The 24,080-nt window shown below is 38.8% G+C and overlaps 1 protein-coding gene across 5 annotated transcripts in view; it reads right to left on the bottom strand.

Moving 5' to 3' along the window:
* LOC100643312 (tyrosine-protein phosphatase 99A) overlaps nt 1-24,080 on the bottom strand; it is a 427,034-nt gene that overhangs the window by 220,903 nt on the left and 182,051 nt on the right. The window contains exon 1 of one of the 5 annotated variants that reach the window (XM_048413711.1): nt 2,599-2,650. The exons of the other annotated variants lie outside the window; for them this stretch is intronic. Coding sequence (XP_048269668.1) covers nt 2,599-2,635 — 37 coding nt within the window. The 5' untranslated portion in view covers nt 2,636-2,650. Of the gene's footprint in view, nt 1-2,598; nt 2,651-24,080 lie in introns of those variants that run through there. 5 annotated transcript variants of the gene reach the window in all.

Raw genomic sequence — 24,080 nt, 5'->3', positions numbered from 1 at the left:
CGATTGACTAAAAACTGATTTGCATTTAAATTATGGAGCTGTCTACCTATGCAGGCGGGTTTTAATTTATCTGTACCCTCAATCCGCCCCAAGTTTCGTATCCTTTTTCCCTTTGAATATAATCTTATCAGAAGGACGAGTACCGGGAGGAAAATCCAGCGGCGCTTCTTCCTTTAATATTCATGATTTATTGTCGCTGACTTCCACGACTTCTCGACAGTCGACATTCTCCACGAACTCTAAAACGCTCGTGTTTCGGACCGTTTCAAAAATCACTCGCCCGTTTCGCATAGAGAAGGCACCCTTCGATGCTCTCGACGAAGAGAAATCACGAATAAGCGAGAAATATTCTGTGACAAATTTATGAATAAACCAGTAGCACCTTTGTCTACAGTTAAATCTCTGTATTCGCCAAGGGTAGATTCTAGAATCTTGAAATCGTGGATATCGTATACGGTAACAAATGGGAGAAAATTTAAAGGGTGTCTCTACAAGTCAAAATAGGACGAAACTTCACAATACAAATCGCGTTTGTTAAATACTGGCACTTAAAAATCCAAATATCTCAAACTCACACGTATCCTTCAACTATTTCTATCAATTATCTTGTATACTATACGTATCTGCGATACAATTTGATACTTCATTATTTACTATTAAATATTGATAAAAATAAAATGTGCAGTGCGATAATGACGCAAGGTCTATGTGAAGGGATGAAATCAATCGAATGACAAATACACGATGTGGTGTTATAACATCATTAATATATTGTCCAAAGAATTCTTTGATGCAGCTGATTTATCATCTGTCTTATGAAACGATGACGAGTTGAAAATCGTCGGTGGATTTACTGTACAAAAATTCAATTCTTTTTGCACGACGATCAAATGTGGAGTTACTGTACATGTCAAAAATTCCCTAGGGATGCAGCAAGATGTGTAAAAGAACTAACTTTCTAGGAATGTCTTTCCTCCCAAAGGGGATGTGAGGATTCGCGACAAATTCGATTCGCGTAAATTGGTAGACATCAAAGACGCGGATAAACAGGCAGCGAAATGGTCGTGTTTTCTCTGGCGGATCGTATTATTGTCAACTGTGACTCCAAAAAGATTTTCCATGGTAAATCCGTTTTACGCTTTTCAACCATGTGATGTGTTGCGGTCACGCGGCGCAAAAGCCACGATATAAACCGAATGTAACGAAGTTGCGATAAGGAAAAGTTGGCCCGCTTTGCTATGACGAACTGTTCGGAATTGCTTACTATGTAGTAGATGTGTGTGTGTTTGTGTGTGTGTGTGTGTGTACAAAGTCGATAGAACGGACTACAAACTATAGATGAATTTCTGAAAGCCGCGTATTGTAAAATAAAAGCAAAAAATTGGTGAATCAGTGAGTGAATTTTGCTTCTTGTTCGATGGAATATTGTTATTCGAAGAGAACGAACTTTGTTTACACCGAGATATAAATATGATATGAGACGCCCACTCAAGGCAAAGGATATTTTTGTTATATGAAACTGCGTCATGTGAGAATTATGTAAATACGTGCTGGTTTACGAAAGTATTCGAGAACTTAGCAAATTTTTACGCATATATCGTAATATATTATTGAAATATTTTTACAGCCGACCATAGATTATAATAGTTTAGATATAAGAAGGAAATCTTTAAAATGTATATTATATAAATTATTTATTTATTTATTTATATACGTCTTTATAATCTCATTGTATAACTTTATTAGAACTGCGTTTTTGTGTCTAACAGTAAGCATTTATATTACTGGAATTCATATAATACAAAAGGACGTTCAGATAAGTGGATTTAATCAACACGGATTCATTTAAACAAGAATTAATTAAAATTTCATTCATATAAACGAAGTTATACGTATTAACTTTCCTATGCATACATGAACACGAAATAATATTAGGTTTTTAAAAAGGAGATCTAAAATTATATTGGATTTATTTTATACTTTATACGACAGTATTTAACGCGTATTGCAAGCGATATCTCATTATTTTCGCATTATAGGACATGTGTATATGAAATGCCTTTTCTTTGAAATTTACATTAAGAAAGAGGATATTTATTATAAATCACATACATACTGTTAAGAGTATTTCCAATAAAAATATAATAATATAAAGTTTTCAGTATTTCAATTTACAATAGTAAAGTGAGTATTTTAAATCAAAATACTTATATGATTTTTATTACATCAGCTAAAATTTCGGAAAACTGAGGCGAAAGTTCTTCAAGACACATATTTAGCATTTTGGCCCAGTTAAAGAAATCCTCTATTCTAATTGTAAATAATTTTTTAAATATACGGACTATGACAGAGAGAATACACTTTTAAAAATAATAAATTTCTATAAAACTATAATAATGTAATTAGCTTATCATTGGTAGAATACACTGTCATACAAAAATATCGATAAAATTTATGCTTCAAGGAAACTGCGATTGAGGTTATTTGAAGAAACGAAATCTCATATCCACCAATCTAATATTTCCGTCAAAAACTTATAGAATAGAATAATTTAATACCGACTTTGTTAATTACGCGACGATCGAGTAACTACCGCACCTGTATTTGCATTCAATTTCTTGCCTTGCCTTAGCATGCGAATCTGCTCGTCGATAATTCCCTCTAAAGCATCGTAGACAACAAGGATCTGGTCTCTCTCTTGATAAGTCCCTCAGACTTCACAAAACACATACCGAGGCCAGTGACGTAAACGGTTCGCATATTAAACGCGATCACCACGATACAATGCAAGTTATAGTTGGTAAGACTCGCGTGTAAGATTCTAAGCGCATTGAATGAGAAATGAGAAGCGAAACACTTATGTATACTTGCTACACGCGACGCGAGGCACATCATGGCACGATGTTACTGAAACGCGAGACAAAACACGACTAACCTCTCGTATACACGACTCGAAGTTCGCCTTGAGCGACCGAGTCGAGGAGGAAACGAAGCGTATTTACGTTTACATTATTTAATGTAAATATCATTCGGATGTCTTACCACGTCGATAATCGTATACTTGCTATCGATTTAGAAAATTCGCTCACGAAGGTATTCGAACACTTGTATGCAGGTTGTGCAACACAATACGAATATATTCTGCAATATGTATCTTTCCCTGTAGTAAACGCACTAGTTCAGACGTAAATGTGATTCGGTAGACACAGAGATACGATGCTCGAATTGAACACAAGTATCTTGGAAATAAATATAAAATACGATAACCGTACGAGATGCGTTCGCTCGCTTAAAACTCTGCCGACTGCTTCTTCCGCCTATCATCTTTCGACCAATCACGCTCTGGCATCAGTAAACGAGCGCGCTTTATGAAACTCTCTATGAAATATATAGCGTTCTGTGATCCTACACTATGTGTTACAAAAAGCGTTTCGAAATTTTATTAGCGCTATTGTGAGCCCCGATTATCACGATTATACTGATAAAATTTGAAATTGTAGCTACATAGAAATTAGAACATATTTACCGCAAACATACATTTAACGAGAAATTTGCATTTTCATGAACAATCATTTTAACCATATACGTAATAAACGTTAAAGATGGTCACACTGAATACCGAGGTTTATTAATATATTTGATTATCGACCGTCTAAATATTTGCGTTATCTCTGCAAAATACGTATGTACTTGCAGTAAATATCTTGTAATTTCTATACACATTTTCAAATTGGTTTCAAAATATATCAATATAATCGTGGCAATCGTATCTCATTGTGCTAATGAAATACCAAAATATTTCATGTAACACATGTAATATAGACATAACAGTTTTCTATGCTAAATGTTCAAATACTTTCACGAGCCTATATTTCACATTTAATAAATCCGAAGATAACGTATAAATCGAATAATCCACTATATGAAATCTTTAATCAATACACACATTGATTGGTTCGTTAAATACGTCATACAGTGATCGAACATAGTAGAGACAATTTTTTACAGATCTCAATTTAAAACCATAATTCCATTTCGAGATTTAAATACGAGATATCGGAGATATTGAAAATAGATGGACAGGAAAATGATTTTAACGTGATCTGCACTAATTCGAATAAAAAATGGGGAAAAGTCATTTCTTTCTATTCTATCTAATTCCTAAGAACAGTAATTTTTTCTGGGGCAACGTTTTATTATTTTATCGTTTATCCTATCAAACACAGAGCACAACTAGGCCAGCTACGCTAATTTATGAAATTATATAGCATGTTTTCATTGACATTGTAAGTAAACACAGCTGTGATAAAATACGAAACCAATCTGGAAACATACATATGCATATAGAAATTAAAGGATATTTATTGCAAATATATATTAAAAAGAAAATTAAAAAAATAATAAGTATTAAAATTGAGCTCAGTATTGAGATTTATTCGTATAATGGATAGTTGATCGCTTAAATTTTTTTGTGATCTCTGCAAAATACGCAGATACATATGCCAAATACTCCTAATATATGTATATTTTAATGTTTGTTTCACATTTTACTTCAATATAATCACAATGCCCGAGTCTCGTAACAATGACAATGACATTTCAAAATATTTCATATAACGCATAATATATTCGCAAAACGTGCCCACTAATGCGCGAATACTAACGCGAGTCTTTGTATATCGTAACTTTTTCTTTAGCCGTAAACGAGCAAGAGTTGCTCGTTGAACTCATTTTCATTCTCGAACCTCTCTCGTGGTTACACTGCGAAAGGATCAATGAATGAAAGTGCAGCTCGTTCTCATCGATCCGCGTGTAATAACGTCGTCCAGGTGGAACACTCTAACGGAACGCGTCAGAAGAACGCAAATTATTCGCGCGTTCGTTGAATAAGTTGACTATCGATTCGCCGTGAAGTGCCCGGTGCTGTGGCCAATTAATTACCCGCAATTTAGCGGGTCGCGATTGATCACTGCGATTTACTGGAATTCCACGTGTAACCGTGGGCTCTTATAGCACGAGAAACGACTATTACTCTTGGACGGAACGCGGCGCGTGCACGCGTTCATGGGACGATAAACGAAAAATGCCAGCGGCACCCTTCCTCGTGTAAACTTTACGCCGTGATCCGCGGCCAATTACGATCACGAAGAAGGTAATGGAACTTTTCAGTCGAGAAAGCCTATAGCTGATGTATTAATCACGCCTGCGAGACACGCACGCCGAACCACTTTCAGGGTAAATTATAATTAACAGGGAAATTATGCCTGACCATGAGATCATGATCGGTGGTGACGTTTTCATCGAGACGCACGTAACTTAAGGATTGGAGAACGATACTACTGATCTTCGCGTGTTATGAATAGCGTGTATGAATATTCGTCCGGGAGAATGAAAGGTGTATGTTTTTAATTATTCCAGAATGATTAATTGTGAGATTTAGATTACTTTCTAGTTAGATTTAATTCCTTTTATATATTTTTAAAGAGTTAACATTTTATTTAAAGAAAATATATATATATATATATATCAGATAACTTTTTGATATTTAACAAACGAGACTCATTACTAAATTAAACTCACACATAATTTCTTGGAAGTTTGATCCTACGACGGCATCGGTTATCTTAAGCAACGTGTTTCTGGAGTCGCGCACCATTTTGTAAGAGATTGACCGATACGACGATTGGCATACGTAATTAATTCGAGCAATCTAATTTTCGCAAGTGGCTTCGAGCAGATACAATCAATCGGAAACGCTCCAGAGCGATTAGTTTCCCTTCGCTTCTTCTTCTCTGATTGCTGAATTTTCCACCATACACATTATGCTCATCGTTCTAAGCCTCCTACTATTCTCAACTGGGTAACAAATCGCGATCGCGTTACTAAGCAATTTCTCGCGTGGAATGAGTCTCCTCTCGCGATCGCTCCGGGATAGAAACAGACACGTTGCGGATAATGTATTCGCACGGAATGGTGCGTGCACGCGAGGCGGACGAACACACGCGAGCGCCCGAACCTTTTGTGCGCGCTTGCACGCCGGAACAATGGATGGGTAAAGCTTCTGATATCCGCGCGATCACGACAAAGAGAAGCTTTCCGCGCTCGTATAAAGGACATCTCTGTTCGGGGCTCTCCGCAGGATCACAACGTAAATCATCGTTATACGAGGGGCCAGCCTTTAAAAGCTTCGCGGTGAGCTCACAATTAGAAGGCGGGAGTTGGTGAATTTTGACGAGCTACTCGCTGACTATTTAATCTCCGCACGCGCCGCGAGTGAATGCCAAATGACAATCGGATGGGCGGAATTTCGAACACCGGCCCGCTGTTTTAGCATTCATTAGTGCCTTGATACGGCTGCGGGAGGAAATGTAGGTAGGAGGATTGAAGGTTCTAAACGAGGATTGTCTTCCAGATTCCTCAATCTATTGAAACGAATTGAATTTATACTGGAAAATTGAATATATTAATTGAACATATTAATTAAAGAATAGATTAAAATGTTGAATTTATATTTGAAAGTGCGAATTGAATTTACAACAGAAATGACTTTGAATTCCAAAAACCTAAATTTGGATTTGATTTTGAATGTAAAAAGTTGAATTTGGACTTGGTAAATTAAATCTAATTTTAGAAATCTAAATCTGAATCTGAAAGTTTAAATTCGGACAATCGAATCTGTGTCTGACCGAGATACGAATGTGGTATGTTGTCCAATAACAATATAAAGTAATCGAATTAAGGTCTGAGTTCTGTCAGTCTAAAATAATCGAATTAAAGACTTGAGGCAGTAAAGCTAGACATATACATAACAGAACCATCGCGTGAAAGCAAATATTTGCAATTATATTTAAACAAACTATATTGCGATAGTTGGTCACGAAAATTTGTCTTGGAATCCTAGATAACGATTCGTTATGAAGTTTTCCATAATAATTAACCTTACAATGCACGATAGGAATTTCATACGAACAACACCGTTATCCAGGTGGACGTTCGAACGGCTTAAGTTGGATAGTGTCACTATAATTTAATATCATCCTACGCTAGTGTCCGATTTACGTGCGTAATGCATGAACGAGGAATGTCTGCGGTCTCCCAAGGCGGAGGCTCGGTTAATTGAACATTAAATTACGTTAATCGAAAATTGGTCGCGCTTAGCCAACGAAAGCACGAGTTATGGCTAACGCTCGTGCGTTCTTTGTCGCCGTTGGGGAAAATATTCTTCACTGTTGCAATTTGTATTAATTGATGCCCTGTGGAACACGTCATTTCTTTCCATTTATATGATAACAGTAGTAACTTAATTAAATCAACGTTGAACTCGTCAAATATAAATTATAGCAAATTCCAGATGACAGACGTGTTACTTAATGCAATTAGAAGATCGTGTTAAAGCTTTCAGAAAGTGAATTACATTTTCATTAACTACATACTACTGTCACCTTCATATTATATTTATTATATTTGTACTTTCATACAATGATTTCAATCCTCTTAACTTCTAATTATAAGCACGGTGAAACCTCGTTTAACAGAATAGTAATTAACAGAACGGTCCATTATGGGGAAAACAATAAAAAATTTGAGAATGGTCGATTTTATGAAATATTGGGGAAAAAGGTAGATACTGGAAAAAGTTGATATATCTTTATTAAAAAAATGTTTGTTCCGGTTTATCAATGCTCTGAATTCTCATTTTCAACAAATACTTTTATCTCTGTGCATTATTTTGTATATCATTTTAAAACGCTGTATTTTCTCGTCCATGTATGATTTTAATTTTTAACTTTTATGTATATGGGATATAAACGCATCTTTTTCAGTATTCCGTGCAGTATGAATCGTCAAAAATCGAAAATTTCACAGGCTAATACATTCATAAAAATACAAAGCAAATGGTAGACGGCAAATGAACTTCTCTTCTATGAAAATAAAATTATTCAATTATCCAAAACATTCAATTTCCTCGCTTAGTGTCGTGATTAATTCGAATGATCAAAGTTCTACTGCAGATAGCCCACTTATTCCAATTATATCCTAATCATACGTCCTAATCATAATTACCGATTATATCATAATCATACGTCCTAATCTTAATTACCGAATTAATTAAAAACGCATCAATCAAGTCTCAGAAATTTGTTCTCAACGCATCGCGTATAACTTCATCTACGAATATTGATTTCATTAGAAATCGTTTTTAGTACCTGATTAACGTGACTTCCATCTATAATAGATTTGCAGAAAGCTCGGAAGATTTCCAGAATTCAGTAATGAGAAGGAAAAAGCTAAAACCTATGAACGGTTAACGAAAACGAATAGTATAAATATAGAAACTGGATATCAAGTCATGACTTATCTCGGATATTCCGGCATTGAAGTACATCGTGGTCGAAGATTAGGAAACGAGACCCGTACGAACAAGTGGCTCTGGTAATCCGAACGAATTTACGTTCGTTTGGATGTCGACCGATCAGGACCAGCAAGATCTCTGCTAGGAACAGCAGAACGATAGGAATTCAATATTTATGGGGACACCGTGACGATGGGACACTGGTTGATTTCCATTTGCCTTCGGAACCAAATCGTAGCTTTTGACGGTATGAATTTCATTACGTACGCGTGTGCAACAAGGAAATTTTGATTATTGACTAAAATCAGAATATAGCTCTGTTGTTTAAGATTAAGGCAACAAAGCGATAGAGAGAGATATACTCTAACATTTAATAAGAACGATAATACCTTTCTACTAATAACTTTTCGTATCTTTCTTTTATGTCACACTCTTCCATTTCGAAAATTGTTTATCGTAATTTTTGAGTCCCAAATTCTAAAGACAATTTATGTAGAATTATACTGTAGAATATAGCTTGAGAAAGAGAGATAAATAATAGCGGAGCATTATGTTACCTTGATAATATTATCATAAAACTCGAGCTCTTTCGCTTTTGTTATGATTAGAAAAATCAAGTTTCATGGTCTAATAATGAATTGAACCTTAAGAAATATTGTATTCTAAGTTTTCCTTATATTTAAAAATAAAGAATAATTTCTCTTATTCCGTACGTGAGATAGATACATTACGTATTTTTTCTGAAAGAATATACACGGAAAATTTACATTTTTCTAGAAATTGCTTCCGAATATTCGATCATATATCAAAGATACTACCACACAGTCAAACAATTGGTTCAATTCATAAACTGAACGGAACAAAGAATCATGCCGAAAAATGTAGAAAAATCAGCTTATCTATACTCAAGAGCAGCACGATAGAGAAACGGCTGAATAAGAAATATTTTACACTGACCTGGATCTATAATTATATTACGTAGCTAATTCGGGTTAATGGTGTCAATCGGATTGCGATTAACTCAACGAGGACCATTTCGCGGCGTAGATTTCTTGGCTATGTTATACGTACCTGAAACAACAAAGGAAAATTGTAGGGTTAGAAAGACCTGTAAAAAGATTAGCCGGTGATGTCGACTATAACTACAACGACGTTTGTTAAGCAACTATTTGATATCCTGCTGGGTAGAACTGAGCCGTCGAATAAATGGACGGGGGAAGCCGGGGAATATTTGAGAAGCATGAAACGGGTAGAATAATATTATAGAAATGGGAACGTAGAATGTTTGAGAATATGGAAATAAGGGGAAAGCGGAATATTTCTCAGACAGCTGGAGTAATAGGACTATAAAATATATATATACAGGATCTGGTGGCCGTATTAGAAATACACGACGTCGGTAGCTACCTAATAACGGATGCGCTCGGGATATCATGAGAAAAACGCGGAGACGAGGTCATCGAAACGAGATAGACCGTTCTCGATTACGTGTTTGTTCGTTCACCGATTACATGATCGTTGATCGGTACTTCGTCTCGTCTTATCCATGAAAATAAAATCGTGAGTAATACACCGTGACCTCGGGCTATTTTTCTTCTGATGCAATATTCATGGGCAGGCTTACGAAGTCTTGGAGAGAAGTTCGCCTCAAGACAGGATATCGGATCAGGTAAAATCTGTTGGTGAACGTGAACGCCGCCGTTACCATTGTTAGACTTGCATACGCTCCACGGAACTTCTAAGAGTCCTCGGACAATCGCGATAACTCAAAATCGCTTCCGTCGCGCGTGAACGTCGATTGATTTTTGTATGGATAAATCATTGTCCCGAAGAGCAACAAAAATTTGTATTATATTTGTTTTAGAATTATATGTTTTAGATACTAAATGTTATATGGTAATGTTAGCGCAAGGATAAAGGGAATATATTTAAGAACTATGGAAGTATTTTATAAATATTAGACATAATTATTAAAGCAATTCAAAATTGGCTTTGTCAATGGAACTTTCTTCTGGTTACTTCACTATGTGATATATTACCTCCATATGACGATACTTTAACGTTACGCGTATTATATTTTGCTATATATTCAACTTCGAACAATTGTCCAAATATAGGCATAGCTTTCTAGTTCTTTTCTTTTCACTGATACGTCGAATACTACTTATTCTTTTTCCTGTACGACTTAACACGGATCAGAGTTACTTAACCCACGAGAATTAAACAATACTGGGACGAAGGACTCGGTGAACATCTTTGTTCGAAAAGTAAGAAAGAAACGATCGATTTTGTGGGAACGAGACGGGGGCAAGGAAATAAAGCGCGGTATCTATGCAATTCCGAGGGGAGGCTTTCAAGCTCATCGAGATCCTTCGAGGCGGCTGCAAAACTTTAATCGCCACTTCGTTTCTTGGGGCGGGAAAAGCCCGAATGAGATGCTAGAATGGGGAGAAATCCTTATGATTAATTCAGCGCATTATCGTGGCGACTATTAGAAGAATAGATTTAAATAACGAAATAGTTCTGCTTACACGGTTCTCTACTTTACCGGTCGGCCTCTCCTTGGTTAAAATACAGTCGCAAATTGAATTTGACAGTTACCGGGTAAGGACCTAATGTAAGCTCCTCGAAAAGCGACAGAGGACATTCTGCCTTGCAAATTACATTTTTAAAGGAAGCCCTCTATTTATCTATTTTGTCTTATTCTTTGTGTAATTATTTGCGCCACTACTCGAGGCATTTCTCCTTTCAAAGAGCTCGTTGAGAACGATAACGCAAACTACCCTTGAATAATCAAATCAGTCTCAACAGGTATCCCGATATTCGCCGGAATTAGCGCAACGATGTGGTTCACTTCGGATGAAAACTCGCGCGACCTCCAATAACGTCTATCAATCCAGTGTTTGTTGAAAGAAGGAGTTCCATCCATGGAAATGAATTCATCAATGAGTTTCACGTAGTTGGACCTCTGATAGAACGAGGGCACGAGTTGCGTGCTGAATCGAAGGATCCTTAATGAAGTCAGACAGGACCTAGCGCGTGCTGGAGAACTGCCGGATGGCCGATGGAAAGTTTCCGGCGGACGAAATCAATGATCAGGCGTTAGAGCGATTATTTGCGACGCGGCTGAAGACGGGAGAAGAAAAGGAGATTTTTGAGGTGAGTGAACACAATCTGGAGGAAGCTCGAAGTTGGCTGAAATTCACGATCGGTCGACAGACGTGGACGGCCGACACGCAGGGCAAAGAGTGGCTGCTGGAGAATTGCCAGGGCCAACCGACGGGAACGGTCCAGATATTCACACGCGATCATTTTGCAACGCGGTCGAGGAAGCCAGACGGCGGAGGAAAGCCGAAAACAGCACTGGACGGAGGAGCAGAAGGAACGGAGGAAAGCTTCGAAGGAGAAGATGCTGCACGCTTTCTTCTCCCCTCCCTCTCTTCTCGTTTATCCCAACCCATTCGAAGTAGAGTAAAGCTAGCGTGAACTTCGGGTTCCACTGTTCGCGAGGAACTCGGCTTAAACTTCGGATCAGTGCTCAGAGCAATTGCTCGGGAGTTTAAGCGGCGAGCTTGTCTTATCGGCGAGTGACTTTCGTTCGAAGAACGATACGAGCAAGAGCAGTTCAATCGTTCCATCGAACGTCGATACCGACATGGCTAAGAATCTCTTTTGGTAGATGAAACGGAAAAATTCGAACATCCTGGGATAAACGATGTACGACCGTACAACTGGCAATTTTAATGGCGTGCTATAACGAGAAGTCTTGTTTACTTGAATTTCTCGTCCATTGATTCGAGCAAGGAAATCGTACGTCTTTTCGCGTTTGGCTCCAATTGTATTTAACCCATTGGCGCTCTAATTTTTCACACTAAGTGAGCTCTGCAGGATGGATCACTGAAGTTATCATTCGAATGATTCACAAATTGAAACAATTTTGTAGTATCGTGAACAAATTGCCTGAGAAATATCGGATGGGCCATAAACAATGTTGCGAGAAAGTCTAAGTGCCGTCCGGCCAAAAGGGTTTGGAAACTTCAATGGCCCGAGCGACCCATCGATGTGTCGTCGGTTTTTCAGTGGAATAGTTACGCGGAAAAATGGCCTACGTGACCTTGACCGCTGACGATTACGTCGTGAGTAACACGTACGTGGCGAGACTATGAGAAAAGACAAAGGGATGCTTAAGGGAGAGTCGAATTGTGAGGAGTTGTTAACTGAGAATCGCATTGTGGGCAGTTGTTAACTAAGAGTTGAGTTATGAGGAGTCGAGAGTTGAGTTGCCGAGTTGTTATGAGTTGTAAACTATTAGTTGTGAGTTGTGAATTATCCACTTAGTTATCTTAGTTATAGCACATTACTGTATTTAGTTTATGTTAAATAACCACCGTTTCCTCTTTAATCTATTGTAAATAGATCCATCTATCAATAAACTTATCATATAAGATAGAAATCATTGGAAACCCTAATTTCTAATATTTCTGAATAAATAAATCCTATAATTTTTATAAGTCTTCATCGAGGTCCTTTCATGATTTGCCAAGTGCAAGAATTTACACAAAATAACTTGATAATTATTAATAACAAAACACTTAAATTAACGGTCATAATATCTCAGACCACCTGATGATAGATGCAGATGATTGTGCATGCCAATGAGTTTGCCTGATGTATAACTTTAATTACCTACGAGCCCTACGGAAATACGTGTTTGTCCCTGACACGTGGGTAATCTAAGATACAAGTGTGTCGAGGAAAAAGAACAGAGAAAACTTGGCCAGGAGGACGTGAAAATTGACCTGATGACTGGAGCCATGTTATTAGCGGTGCCTTTTTATGGTAGCGCTGAAATTGCTAGTCTTGTCTACCTATATCTACCATTAGAGCGAAATTAAGCGGGCAAACACGAAGCGACTCTTAAGCAGAATAAATGAATAACCCCTAATACATTCGTCAGCGAGTTAAACCAATTTTTTATTATTCTTCCAACGAATTCGTGCACGGTGTAGCGCCATCGTACAGGCAGTAATCGTTACCTAGAAGAAAGTGTTTAATAAAGCACCCTGTATTGTTACTTATGTTGTAAGTAGTGTACCATGCTCGAGTTCTAAATGCGTTCAAGAAACGCAACTCGTTCAGGCGATCCCGTTTCCCAGAGAACACGTCCCTCCATTCTTACGATGAGATTAACATGAAAACGTGCCGGATTAATTGTTATTAGTCGAACTTGGCGCAATCGTTTCTTCCAATTCCTCTCCTCTCGTGGTATAAGATAAAGAAAGAAATTGTCTTTTAGAAGATCTTGGCTCTTTCGGTATCTTCCATCGTGATACCATGAAGAATAATTCCCTGCATAACTCAGTATGGCCCATTGATCGTAAATCGAGGGGAAACGTCGCGCGGTGGAAGCGATCGTTGCGTCGTGAAATTTTCGAATCCATGAAAATAGCTGAGAAACCACCTGCTCTTACCCGAAAAATTTGCGAGATGTTTTATTTACTTCGTATGCTTGCCTCTGATCCTCTTATCGTTTTACGAAATTCGACATATCGAACACTTACGAACACTTTGAACTGAGGAGGACACGAAGAAAGAAAGATCTTCCAGGATCGTAGTAGCATTTTCTTCTCTCTCAAACAAAGCCGAATACAAAGTGTATGAGTCGTTTGAGCGTGTATGCGAGGAAGGAACGTTCGAGGCAGAAACGGTATGAAATGAAACTTTGTCGTGCGGTTGTATTGTTCAACCCCATAACCGCCTGTAAATGTGCTGGCATTTATTATTTCGCGTTTGCTTGTTCTTTCATCTGCGCTCTATTCTTCTTTGCGAGGGACCTCGCAAAAGTACCACCTGCCACCCCGATTTTTCTTGATATTCTTATCACTGCGCTAGCCCGTTAGAGAAACGACTTAATTTCGGGTCAAATGTTGTAGGGGTCATTGGTGACTGATGTTCTACCTACCAGTTGTGACGCCACGTTGGCTACTAGTGAAAGTTTAGTGAATTAAAGATAAAGTAAACAATTAGATTTATAAAATCGGAGGTTCTTTAAATATTTCATTAAAAGTATAAAAAATATAGTGCATGATAAAGCATTAAATAAATTTTATATTTCAAAGCAACATTAATTTCAAATGAATAACAAAATTAATAAATATTTCGATACAGATACAGTTGGGAAAGTGATTCGACATTTTTGCCTAGTAATGTACATTATAATTGCGTATAACAGTGTATCATGCTGAAATAAGTCAGAACGTACCAGTTTTATGAACAAGATATATAAAATTCGCTCCACATTAAACGTGTTAATTTTCTCTGCCATCTCTATCGCACAGTCATTATGCGGTAAAAATTTTACCGCCAACGCGAATATCATAAAAATAAGTATCGTATCTTTTGTGTCATTTTTGGAATAAATGTTAAAGTCAGAAATACAAGACTTAAAAAGTAGAGTTTCATATGTAAGTAGTATTAAAACGTTCCATGTTCTCTGTACCTAAAAGGGTTAACTGGTACAATTTGGATTCGAAATCGGGAGTGACGTCAATTGCCTGTCGAAGAATTCACCACGACGATGTCCTCCGTGACAATCGAATTATCGCCCGTCGAGGGAACACGTGCAATTGAATAATTATCGTGGGCTCTGTAAAGATGTCACGTTTTCTAGAAATGCGGCGGATTTGTCGCGGTAATGCTCATTCTTATGTAAATTTCGATCGGTTCTCCCTCTGAATTTCGTCGTTCCCGCTGCAACGTGCTCACGATTTTTACATTCCCCAATTTGAGATTTCGCCTATGTCGTCTATCGAAAAGTAAGACTTATACATACAGTGATCCAGAGGAGTACTTGAACATTTAATATGAAAATTGTTTATTAATATATATGTTGCATGTTACATAAAATATATTGAAGTTTTATTAGCACTGGTACGAGACACGATAGATTTAAAGGTGTACATAGAAGTTACAATGTATTCGTTTCAAATATAGTTTACAGAGATTATAAAGTTCTTTGAACGAACAATTATCCATTGTATCAATAAATCTCAATATTTAGTAAGACCACTAATTTACAGGTTTAAAAGCATTGTTTAGCACAGGTTTAAAAGCAATCAGATGCTTTTACGATGTCTGGAAAATGTATGTTTGCAGTAAATGTCTCGTAACTTTTGTAGATATACATTTTCGAACTTGTTTTAAACTTTAGCAACCTAATCATGCTAGTGATATTTCATTACAATGGTAATGAAATTTCAAAGTGTTTTGTATAACACTCCATCTATAAAAGTTTTTATCGTAATAGGCCAAATTTTATGTACGAGAGGGAAAATATTTCCAAACAGAAAACTGTATGACGAACATCATGATTTTTCATCAAACCGAAACTAATTTCCAAGAGAATGGCTTTTTAATAAATTGGGCGAATTCGGACAATCTACAAAGAGCCACTAAATGTTGCACTCGTTCTTGTTTCATCATTAATGTACCGAAATTACTATACATAGATTCTATTAAAATTCATCAAATCCGAAAATACGAGCGACATCCCGTGTGAAAGCAATTTTTCGTGAAAAACACGCGCCAATGAAATTTCGCTGCACATTCTTCGCGCTCCTACCGCTCATTTCTCTAACTCTTGGCCGTTCATAGACACGAAAGGATGGTGCACAAAGCACGGGGGTTTATTATGCTCGTTCCGGTGATAATTCGCCTGATGGATGTCAATTAAACACGAAAACGTGGCCGGCATTCCACGCTCGATCGACGGTGAACAATTTCGCCGTGCTTTTTTTTCGTGCCCTCTCTGCACGCCATTGAATTATGTTGACGATCTCTACACGGTAATGGCATCGTCCCTTTTATCGTGTATCATTAGTCCCTCACTCCATTTGCTTGTTAAATAAATTACGAACGACGCGTGTCCTACACATGTACCTTTGTGTCCTCCTATTTTTTATTATCGCGTGCTGAATGATTTAATACGTACGAGAATGAGTTAAAACGACGATACGAGTACGAACGTTTCGACGGAAGATACAAAGAATTTTTATGTAGCATCCTTCGTTTAAGTTAGTTTATTTTATGTATAAACGAGTTCGGTGATAATTCATTCGTCGGAAGAACGTTATCCTTAGGACGAGACTAAAAGATATTGCATGAATCGTAAAAAATCCCAGGAAACCGGTACTGCGGTGGCTTTATCTATGTCTGTAGTGTAGCGGCTGCGGAACCATCGAAATGTAAAGGGAAAGACGTACAGGGCGAAAGAGGAAGGTAGCCGGTAGATATCCGAGTTAATCATACTCTTTTATTAGAGTAATTTGAGGATCTAATTATTATATGGAAATTTCCTTTTTCCCGCGGTGGTCTTTCCTACAATTTTTCTTTTAGAAGTTCCGAACTACCCCTGCAGCAATCTACCTTCCCTCTCCTCCGTCATTCTCTTTTCCCTTCTCTTACTCGTACGGCGCCGCTTTGTGTCGGGTAGTAAAGGACCGAAGCCACCCCATTTCCTCTCTCTTTATGTCGAATGCTTTAAAAGTTCACCATCGTCGGAACTTTTGTCTCTTGCCTCTGAAATTAACCCGCCTCGCCTCTCTCGTTTCGTTTTCACCGACCCGACCATTTTGTCCCCATCCCGGTCGAGCATTAGCACGATGGTCATTTACTTCATTATCGCGATAAGAACCACGGTGGTCGATGTAACTATATTTTTAAATTGTATCACCGTCCTGTGAAACGCAACCACTCTCGTCCAGTTACGTTTACGCCTATCGCGTAAAGTAGATCCTTTTTCACTGATCCATCCGTGGGATGTACTTCACGACAACGCGACTCGTCGAAATATTCATACACCTACCGCCTTTTACGGCGGTTAATATAAAACCGTAATTTTAAACCATCGTTCTTGCTATCCCCGAACGTTTACAGAACGTTTCGTATGTTATTAATCACCGCGGCGGGAAATGTGATTGAGTTAAAAGACAAACTAAGGAAAGCTGGAAGGAAAAATAGCCTGGTAAGAGCAGTGATTCAAATCACGGAGACTACGGGAACCATTTGTATTTTCAAGTAGCAGAGTAATTTGATAATGGAAAAGGTTGGTCGATCTCCTTCGTGGGTCGTCGCCACCCCCGCACAACGTACGTTTTCGGCTTTTTAAGAAATTATACGCTCTTCAGGATCATTCGATGTTACATCCGCGAACCTTTTCTCCATTCTAACCGCCTTTCCGTTTTCACCTCTGTCCATGTCGTTCGTCGTTTCTCGAGTGTTCTTCGAAAGACACGGGGCTACGACCGAATCACGCTGCTATAGGAAAACGAACACGTCCACGTCCACGTCTGCTGAGAAAATGACACCGCAATTCCTTGCGGTGTCGTTAATTTTCTCGAGGAATTCGATCGAGCGGCCGCGTAATTTATTCGTATAAAAACACGCCCTGTGTGTCTCCCCTGTTGTGGAATGAAAAAAGGTCGTTTTCGAGAGAAGGACATTGCGCGATGATTAGGAGGCCGGCAAGAAGCAGTTGAGAAACAATCTTTGCTCGCCGCAGCGGAAGAGTTCCGCCCTCGTTACTTTCGCGCCTGAATGCGCAGTAATTTGAAGAAACGCGCAATCCCATCTGTGAAATCTCCTTTCATCGTTCCTGACACGCGAGTTATTCGAACAAAATATCGCGTTTTCATACTCTTTGGACAGAAATATACTGTAACAGCGATAAATAAAAGTATGCCAAGAAGAACCGTTCTACTGATTTGTACACGCGTGCTCATGAACGCTCATTGAAGCGTTTGAGACACGTCGAGCAATAGCGAGGAGCGTCTCCCATTTAGGTCTTTTTCGTAAAAAGCAGGCCTTTTGATACGATTCGTAAATGAGAAAACCAACGCTTGGGAACGTTGATGATCCTTCCTGGACTGAATAGATGAAGTATCTAGTGCTCCAGCAAAGAAGCGAAGAAGCAGCGAGCTCTACCTTTACAGGTATGTTTTAAGTTATAAAATGGATATTCTAATTTAAAGCCTGAAAATAAAATTCCTATATTCAAAGAAAGGTGAAATGACATCCAAGATGACGAGAAGATACAGGCTAATGGAAACAACTTCTTCTCGGTGAATCCTCTTATCTGTAAGTTCCCTTATAGTTTGCTTGCGTTACAAATCACTGCTTGCTACCTTATTACGAGTTCACGTGGCAAGCGTAAGTTGCTTGTGTGTTTCTTGCAGCTACACCTATAAGTTATCGTCGAAATTAGACGCGTAAAGCAAGGTACTGAAAAGCGTCTTTCCTCGTGTAACATGCAACGCAGACTTCGCATCTGTATTTACGGCAAATTTAAGTGCATTTCTGGCGAATCTATATCGGCAGATAGCGTTAGCGCGATTTCACGTCGAAAGTAAACGCGCGAAATACGCTACTGAAAGGGCTATTGTTCCTCGTGTAACATACAGGACAGATTTCGAAATTATACCTTTGAAAAATTTACGCGAGGAAGAGAGACGAAATTGGAGTTGCGTATCGATAAATTTTTACGACGACAGATAAACGAAATTCGCGTTCGAAATCTTAGATTAAGAAGAATAATAGGATTCGAAATCAGATGCGATGCCAGCTGGCGATGAGGAGTGATGCAACGTGGAATTAGCATCTCTCATTAGTGCACGGCGAACGAATCTTGCTCGCTAGGCTTTGACATGGAACAATTACGTAAATGTACTGATCGCGCGAAAAAATACTATACCATTGTTATGCATTACGTTACACCTTTTATTGCCACGCGAGACTACGTTACATACGTACAGACATGCACATAGAGTTCGTTATGCGATTATCGTCAGGTTATATTGCAGCATTTCCAGCGAGACAGCGTGACATTTATTTATCGTAGCAACGGCGATAATCAACGTTTCAACGACCTATCGTTCCACTCGTACCACTAGCCGTATCGCGTGAAATCGCTCGTCTTTTACCCAATCTTCGACTGTGAAAAGTCGACCCAACCCATCGATGTCGATTTCCCTCGGGACAGACAGACGCGTAACGAGCAGCCCATTAATAACCGGCCGATCGTAAACCAATTAACCGACGTCGTGTCCGAAGGCGCGGGATCGGGGTGCAGTTGAAGAGATAATGGGACGAAGGGCATCCTGGGAAAAAAGGAGGAGGGGAAAGAAGAAGCTTTCTGGCGAAAAAAGCACCAACCGAAAAGAGGAAGAACAGAGAGTACGTAAGATGAGAAAGGAACGTAGCGTGAATGGCGAAATAGGGGAGTCGGCGTTAAAGAAAGAAGAGAATCTCGGAAGAAGATCATACGAGGACAGATATAGGGGAGATGGAAAGGAAATGAGGCAATGGAGCTGGCGGAAATGGCGGGAGGACGAGAAAAGAGGACAGAAAATGAGCAACCATAGAGAAGACTAGAATCGAAGGACAAGAGACCCGAATGCTGTTGGTCGCGGCAGCTGGATGAGACTATCTGGTACCTGTTCGTAGGATGAGATTCGTAGCAACGCGCTAGCGGTTCGGTTGACGGTGATGCGTTGCATTATTCATTTCTGGCTGGAGTAACGTGCAACCGCCTGAACCCTGTTTCCGGCCGCGCGCCCCTTCCATAGCCCACGATTGCGACTGCGAGAGCTTTTGGTGCTGATCGGTTTCGATACCGCGAAGCCATCCTGGACAACGTCTAACCCTGTTCCCAGTTGGTCACTTGTCAGCTGCAATTAGTCCAGCTGCGACGGCGATGCAAGTTATCGCATACTCGAGACAGACCGATGGAATCGTTCAACTTCTAACATTACATTAGGAGTTAGAGTTAAATAACTCTTGGATTGAATTGGATTTTTTTTCAAAGGATACAGATAAAACGAAGAAAGTAACGTTTCTATAAATTGAATAACTACTTTTCTTATTGGAGGGAATTTTATCGATAGATACGTTAAACGAATTATGAACGTTATTAAATATTTATAATTAACTTTTAGTTAATACTTAATATTTGAATTTGATATCATTTAAGCTGTATTTTAAATGTATATTTAATTAGCAAAAAACATTGATTGCCCGTTTACGAAATTCTAATTCGTGTCTTGCGAGAAATACGTTTGAGGAGTGCATACGTGGACGTCGTCAGGCGAGACATCGTGCACCTCGTTGTCCGTGCTCTAAACTAACCGTATCGTTTGCGTTAGCAGCCTGGAGGCCACACTGCAAACGACCTTGGTCCCGCGAGGATAGAATATACATAAAACGGAAGGCTGGTTTGGGACGATGATCGTTCCAGCGTTCCACCGCTAACGCGATGAACAACGATGCTTCTCTTTTGACGGGGGCGACACACGAGAGGGCGTGTCGGTGACTTTCCACGCACAAAGGAAACGAGAGTCATCGACTCTGTTTCGCGGGGATTTCGTCGATGACAGGCGCATTCGCAAAGGCCCGACACGGCTCGAACGACCGATGCCCCGGATCCGATGCCATCGAATCGGGTGCACGCCACGCCGCACACAACGCAATCTCATCGTGATCGTTCGAGGACACCTGAATTTTGCTGGCAGTCGATCGCGTAACCGATCTAGGGCTCCGTGGTTCAAATGAATGCGAATTCTCTCGACGCCGCTAGATCGATAGCCGATTTGCAATTAGCTCGCGAGCCAAAACACCCAGCTATGAGAGTCATGGTGGCTGCAGCCCCGGTCCGGTCTGGCCTATACGTGGGCGTGGTTGGCGTTCCACACACAAAGGAAATGAAAATTCCCTTTGTCGACGGCGAGAGGATTTCATTGAAACATCGAACCGTCTGGTTTGCGCGAAAAAGATACGCATGTAGCCCGAGATCGCTGGATATTAGCCAGGATATGGAACGTACCCTGTTACGAATCGTTCGCCCTGGAGAAATGTCAAGGTGCGTGGGTGGCTGATAAATGTTAATCGGTGTCTCACGTTCTGTAACCTTTTGGTTTTATACGAAACAAACTCTCCACGGTCTTCTGTGCATCGTGTCGTTCCACTCTTGTAGCTTTTGATAATGTGCACGGATATTATGCCGTGAATAACATGTTAAGTTTTTCGCGATTATAACACGAAGGAAAGAACTCTGTAATTTTGATAGTAAAAAGTAACTGGAAATTCCTGCACGATAAGCGTAGAAAGTTCAAAACTATCGAAAGTTCGGGGAAACTTCAGTACGCAAGAGAATGTTAATGTTAGAGAGTAAGCTGGTTCGTTTCAAAGGTGACGCAAAAGGAAAAGGTCATTGCGCGAGAAGTCTTTTTATTGTGGTAGACATCGCATGAGTCTCGACCGTAATATAGCTCCTTAATGCAGACTAATCGTTGTTCCGCTGAAACTGAGGCGGTAATTGCGAAAACGATGCAAAAAGGCTTCCGGCGATTTCATGAGTGACGCATCCTACCATTTAAAGCTCACGCCTCTTTCTCCTCTCTTTGCTTCATTTTGAATTCGCCTGGTTACGAGTGAAGAATGGTTGAAAGCAATTAAAACGACCTCTTTCAACGGTTCGATACCCTGATTGTAATATTTTGAAGAGTTTCGCCGTCCTTTTATGCAATTCAATTAATATTGTTAATAACATTTTGCGAATTATAAATTAATTAATTAATTTTATTCTCTGAAATTGCTTCTACTTTGAATATTAAAATACATGCTTCGTATTTAATTTTTCCTAAATCAATAGATTTCTCAATGGCGTCGGTCAAACTTTGACTTTTGTATGACTCATAGAACAGAAACAGAAATTTGGTGATGAGATAAATTATATTTTACGAGTTTATGAGTTACAAATCACTGGATTATCCTGTTCGATATAAAATTTGTACAAAAAAAGGTTTGTAATATTCAAACTTTAAAACTTGTTAATTCGTCGATATTAATTAACATGTTAAATAAATTATTGTGTAGTGGACATTGCGGACTACATATGCAAACCACAACAATTTGATTTGAACGTCACTGTATGACTAACCATTTGAAAATCAAACACTGATGTCAATTGAAAGCCACCAATACTCGAGCCATCGACCAATTTATCCAATTCTCTCACGGGGGTCGTAAGGTTACACTGATTGCAAATGGATCGTGTGGAGTAAAGAGACATGAGATTTCCACACGAATTTTCGTCAGGATTTTTCAAGATCTCCTGCCTCATCCCCCATCTTTATTTTTTCGTTTCTCTTTCTGACAACTACAATTTTATTCGAATATTTCCACACTGTAGACCGCGAAAATTTGGGAATCTTCCATGGAGATTTAGTCGGAGCTAACTTTTGTCTTATCCCGCAACTTAAATCTCGAGTCTCCGTCCACCTGAGAAACTCACTTGAAAGTATGTAGCAAAAAAAAAAAAAAAAAGATATCCAATTAAAAAGCCGCTGGGAAAGTTCCAACGCTGTTTGGTCTTCAAACTAAATGCAAACGAGCCGACGAGACATATTCTTTCTTAACATTTGGTCTCAGAGAACCTCGGCAATATTGTTTTACGCAGATGAAACGCGTGAAATTATTATGTATATCAGAATGTAACTATTACAAGCTATACGTTGTCTTTCGTAGGGGAATGAAAAGCATAATTTCAAAAAATACATCGTGCCATGTGTTAGGAGTAATTGAAAATATGTCGGGTTTACGTAATTCATCTGCTATTTTCGAGATCACTATTTCAATACGAGTTTTCTGTTATTTCGCCTATCTTCGTTTGCTGCCGGCAAAGCTCTTACTTTCCAAGGATTAACACAACTTGGCAAATTGTTCTCGAGTACTGTCAATGTTTGAGAATTTTAGCAATTGCTCCTTGACTATTGTCGTCACCTATCGGGAATAATAGAGGGAATAGAGAGAATAGGGAATTATATAGGAGTGAAGAGAATGGAAGCTAGGAGCAGAAACTCTTGGTATACCGAATTTAGGTTAAGAACAGAGTTTAAAGTAACAAGTCATTGTAACGATCATGGATCAAGTTGGAGTTAATTATAGCTTTCATTGATAAATAAAGGCCGCTAAATAAAAATAGTTACTATATAACTAAAAATTCTGAGGTTACGAATTTGATATTTTATACTTATTACACGCTATCGTCGCGTTATCGCGTCGTATCGTCTATGCCACGTGAACCGAAGTCTGTTGCATTCAATTATAATATATATTTATTGTAACAGTATAATTTATTCCATAATTGTATAAACCGTATAATTTATGCCATAATATTGCACGTGTAAATACATAAAGATTCAGAACATCGTACTTCCTCTTCGTAGAACTCAACAGCAATAAATCAATTCTTGTAGAAACTTCATAAAATATACGACTGCAAGTAGTTATAAAGAAGTTCTTTTTTGGAATGTAATTCCACGGCTTTCACGATGGTTGGTCGTGTGGTGCGTACGCGGTACTGCTCATTCATAAATGTTTAGTATCCAGAGTGCCAGAAGCAGTTTGAGTCAGATATGTACTGTAAAGTAGGAAAGAGCACGTAAATAATGGATCACCGAGAAAACCAGGAAAAGGAATCCTCTCTCAAAATTTACGGAGTTACACAGCTGGTGAACCACTTTCACTGCATGAATAAACGCCACGTTTAGAATGCTTCAGTTGTTGCACGGTTGAGAACAAGAATAACGAACTTTGCCTTTATTTTTCGTTCTTAAAACAGTCCCCTAATAACTTTTAAAGAAAAACGGTTTTACATTTAGAATTTCTACGCGAG

This window comes from Bombus terrestris, chromosome 2 (assembly GCF_910591885.1).
Source record: "Bombus terrestris chromosome 2, iyBomTerr1.2, whole genome shotgun sequence".
Taxonomy (NCBI): Eukaryota; Metazoa; Arthropoda; class Insecta; order Hymenoptera; family Apidae; genus Bombus; species Bombus terrestris.
Note: the sequence above shows the minus strand (reverse complement) of the source record. Positions and strands in the feature narration are given on the sequence as shown.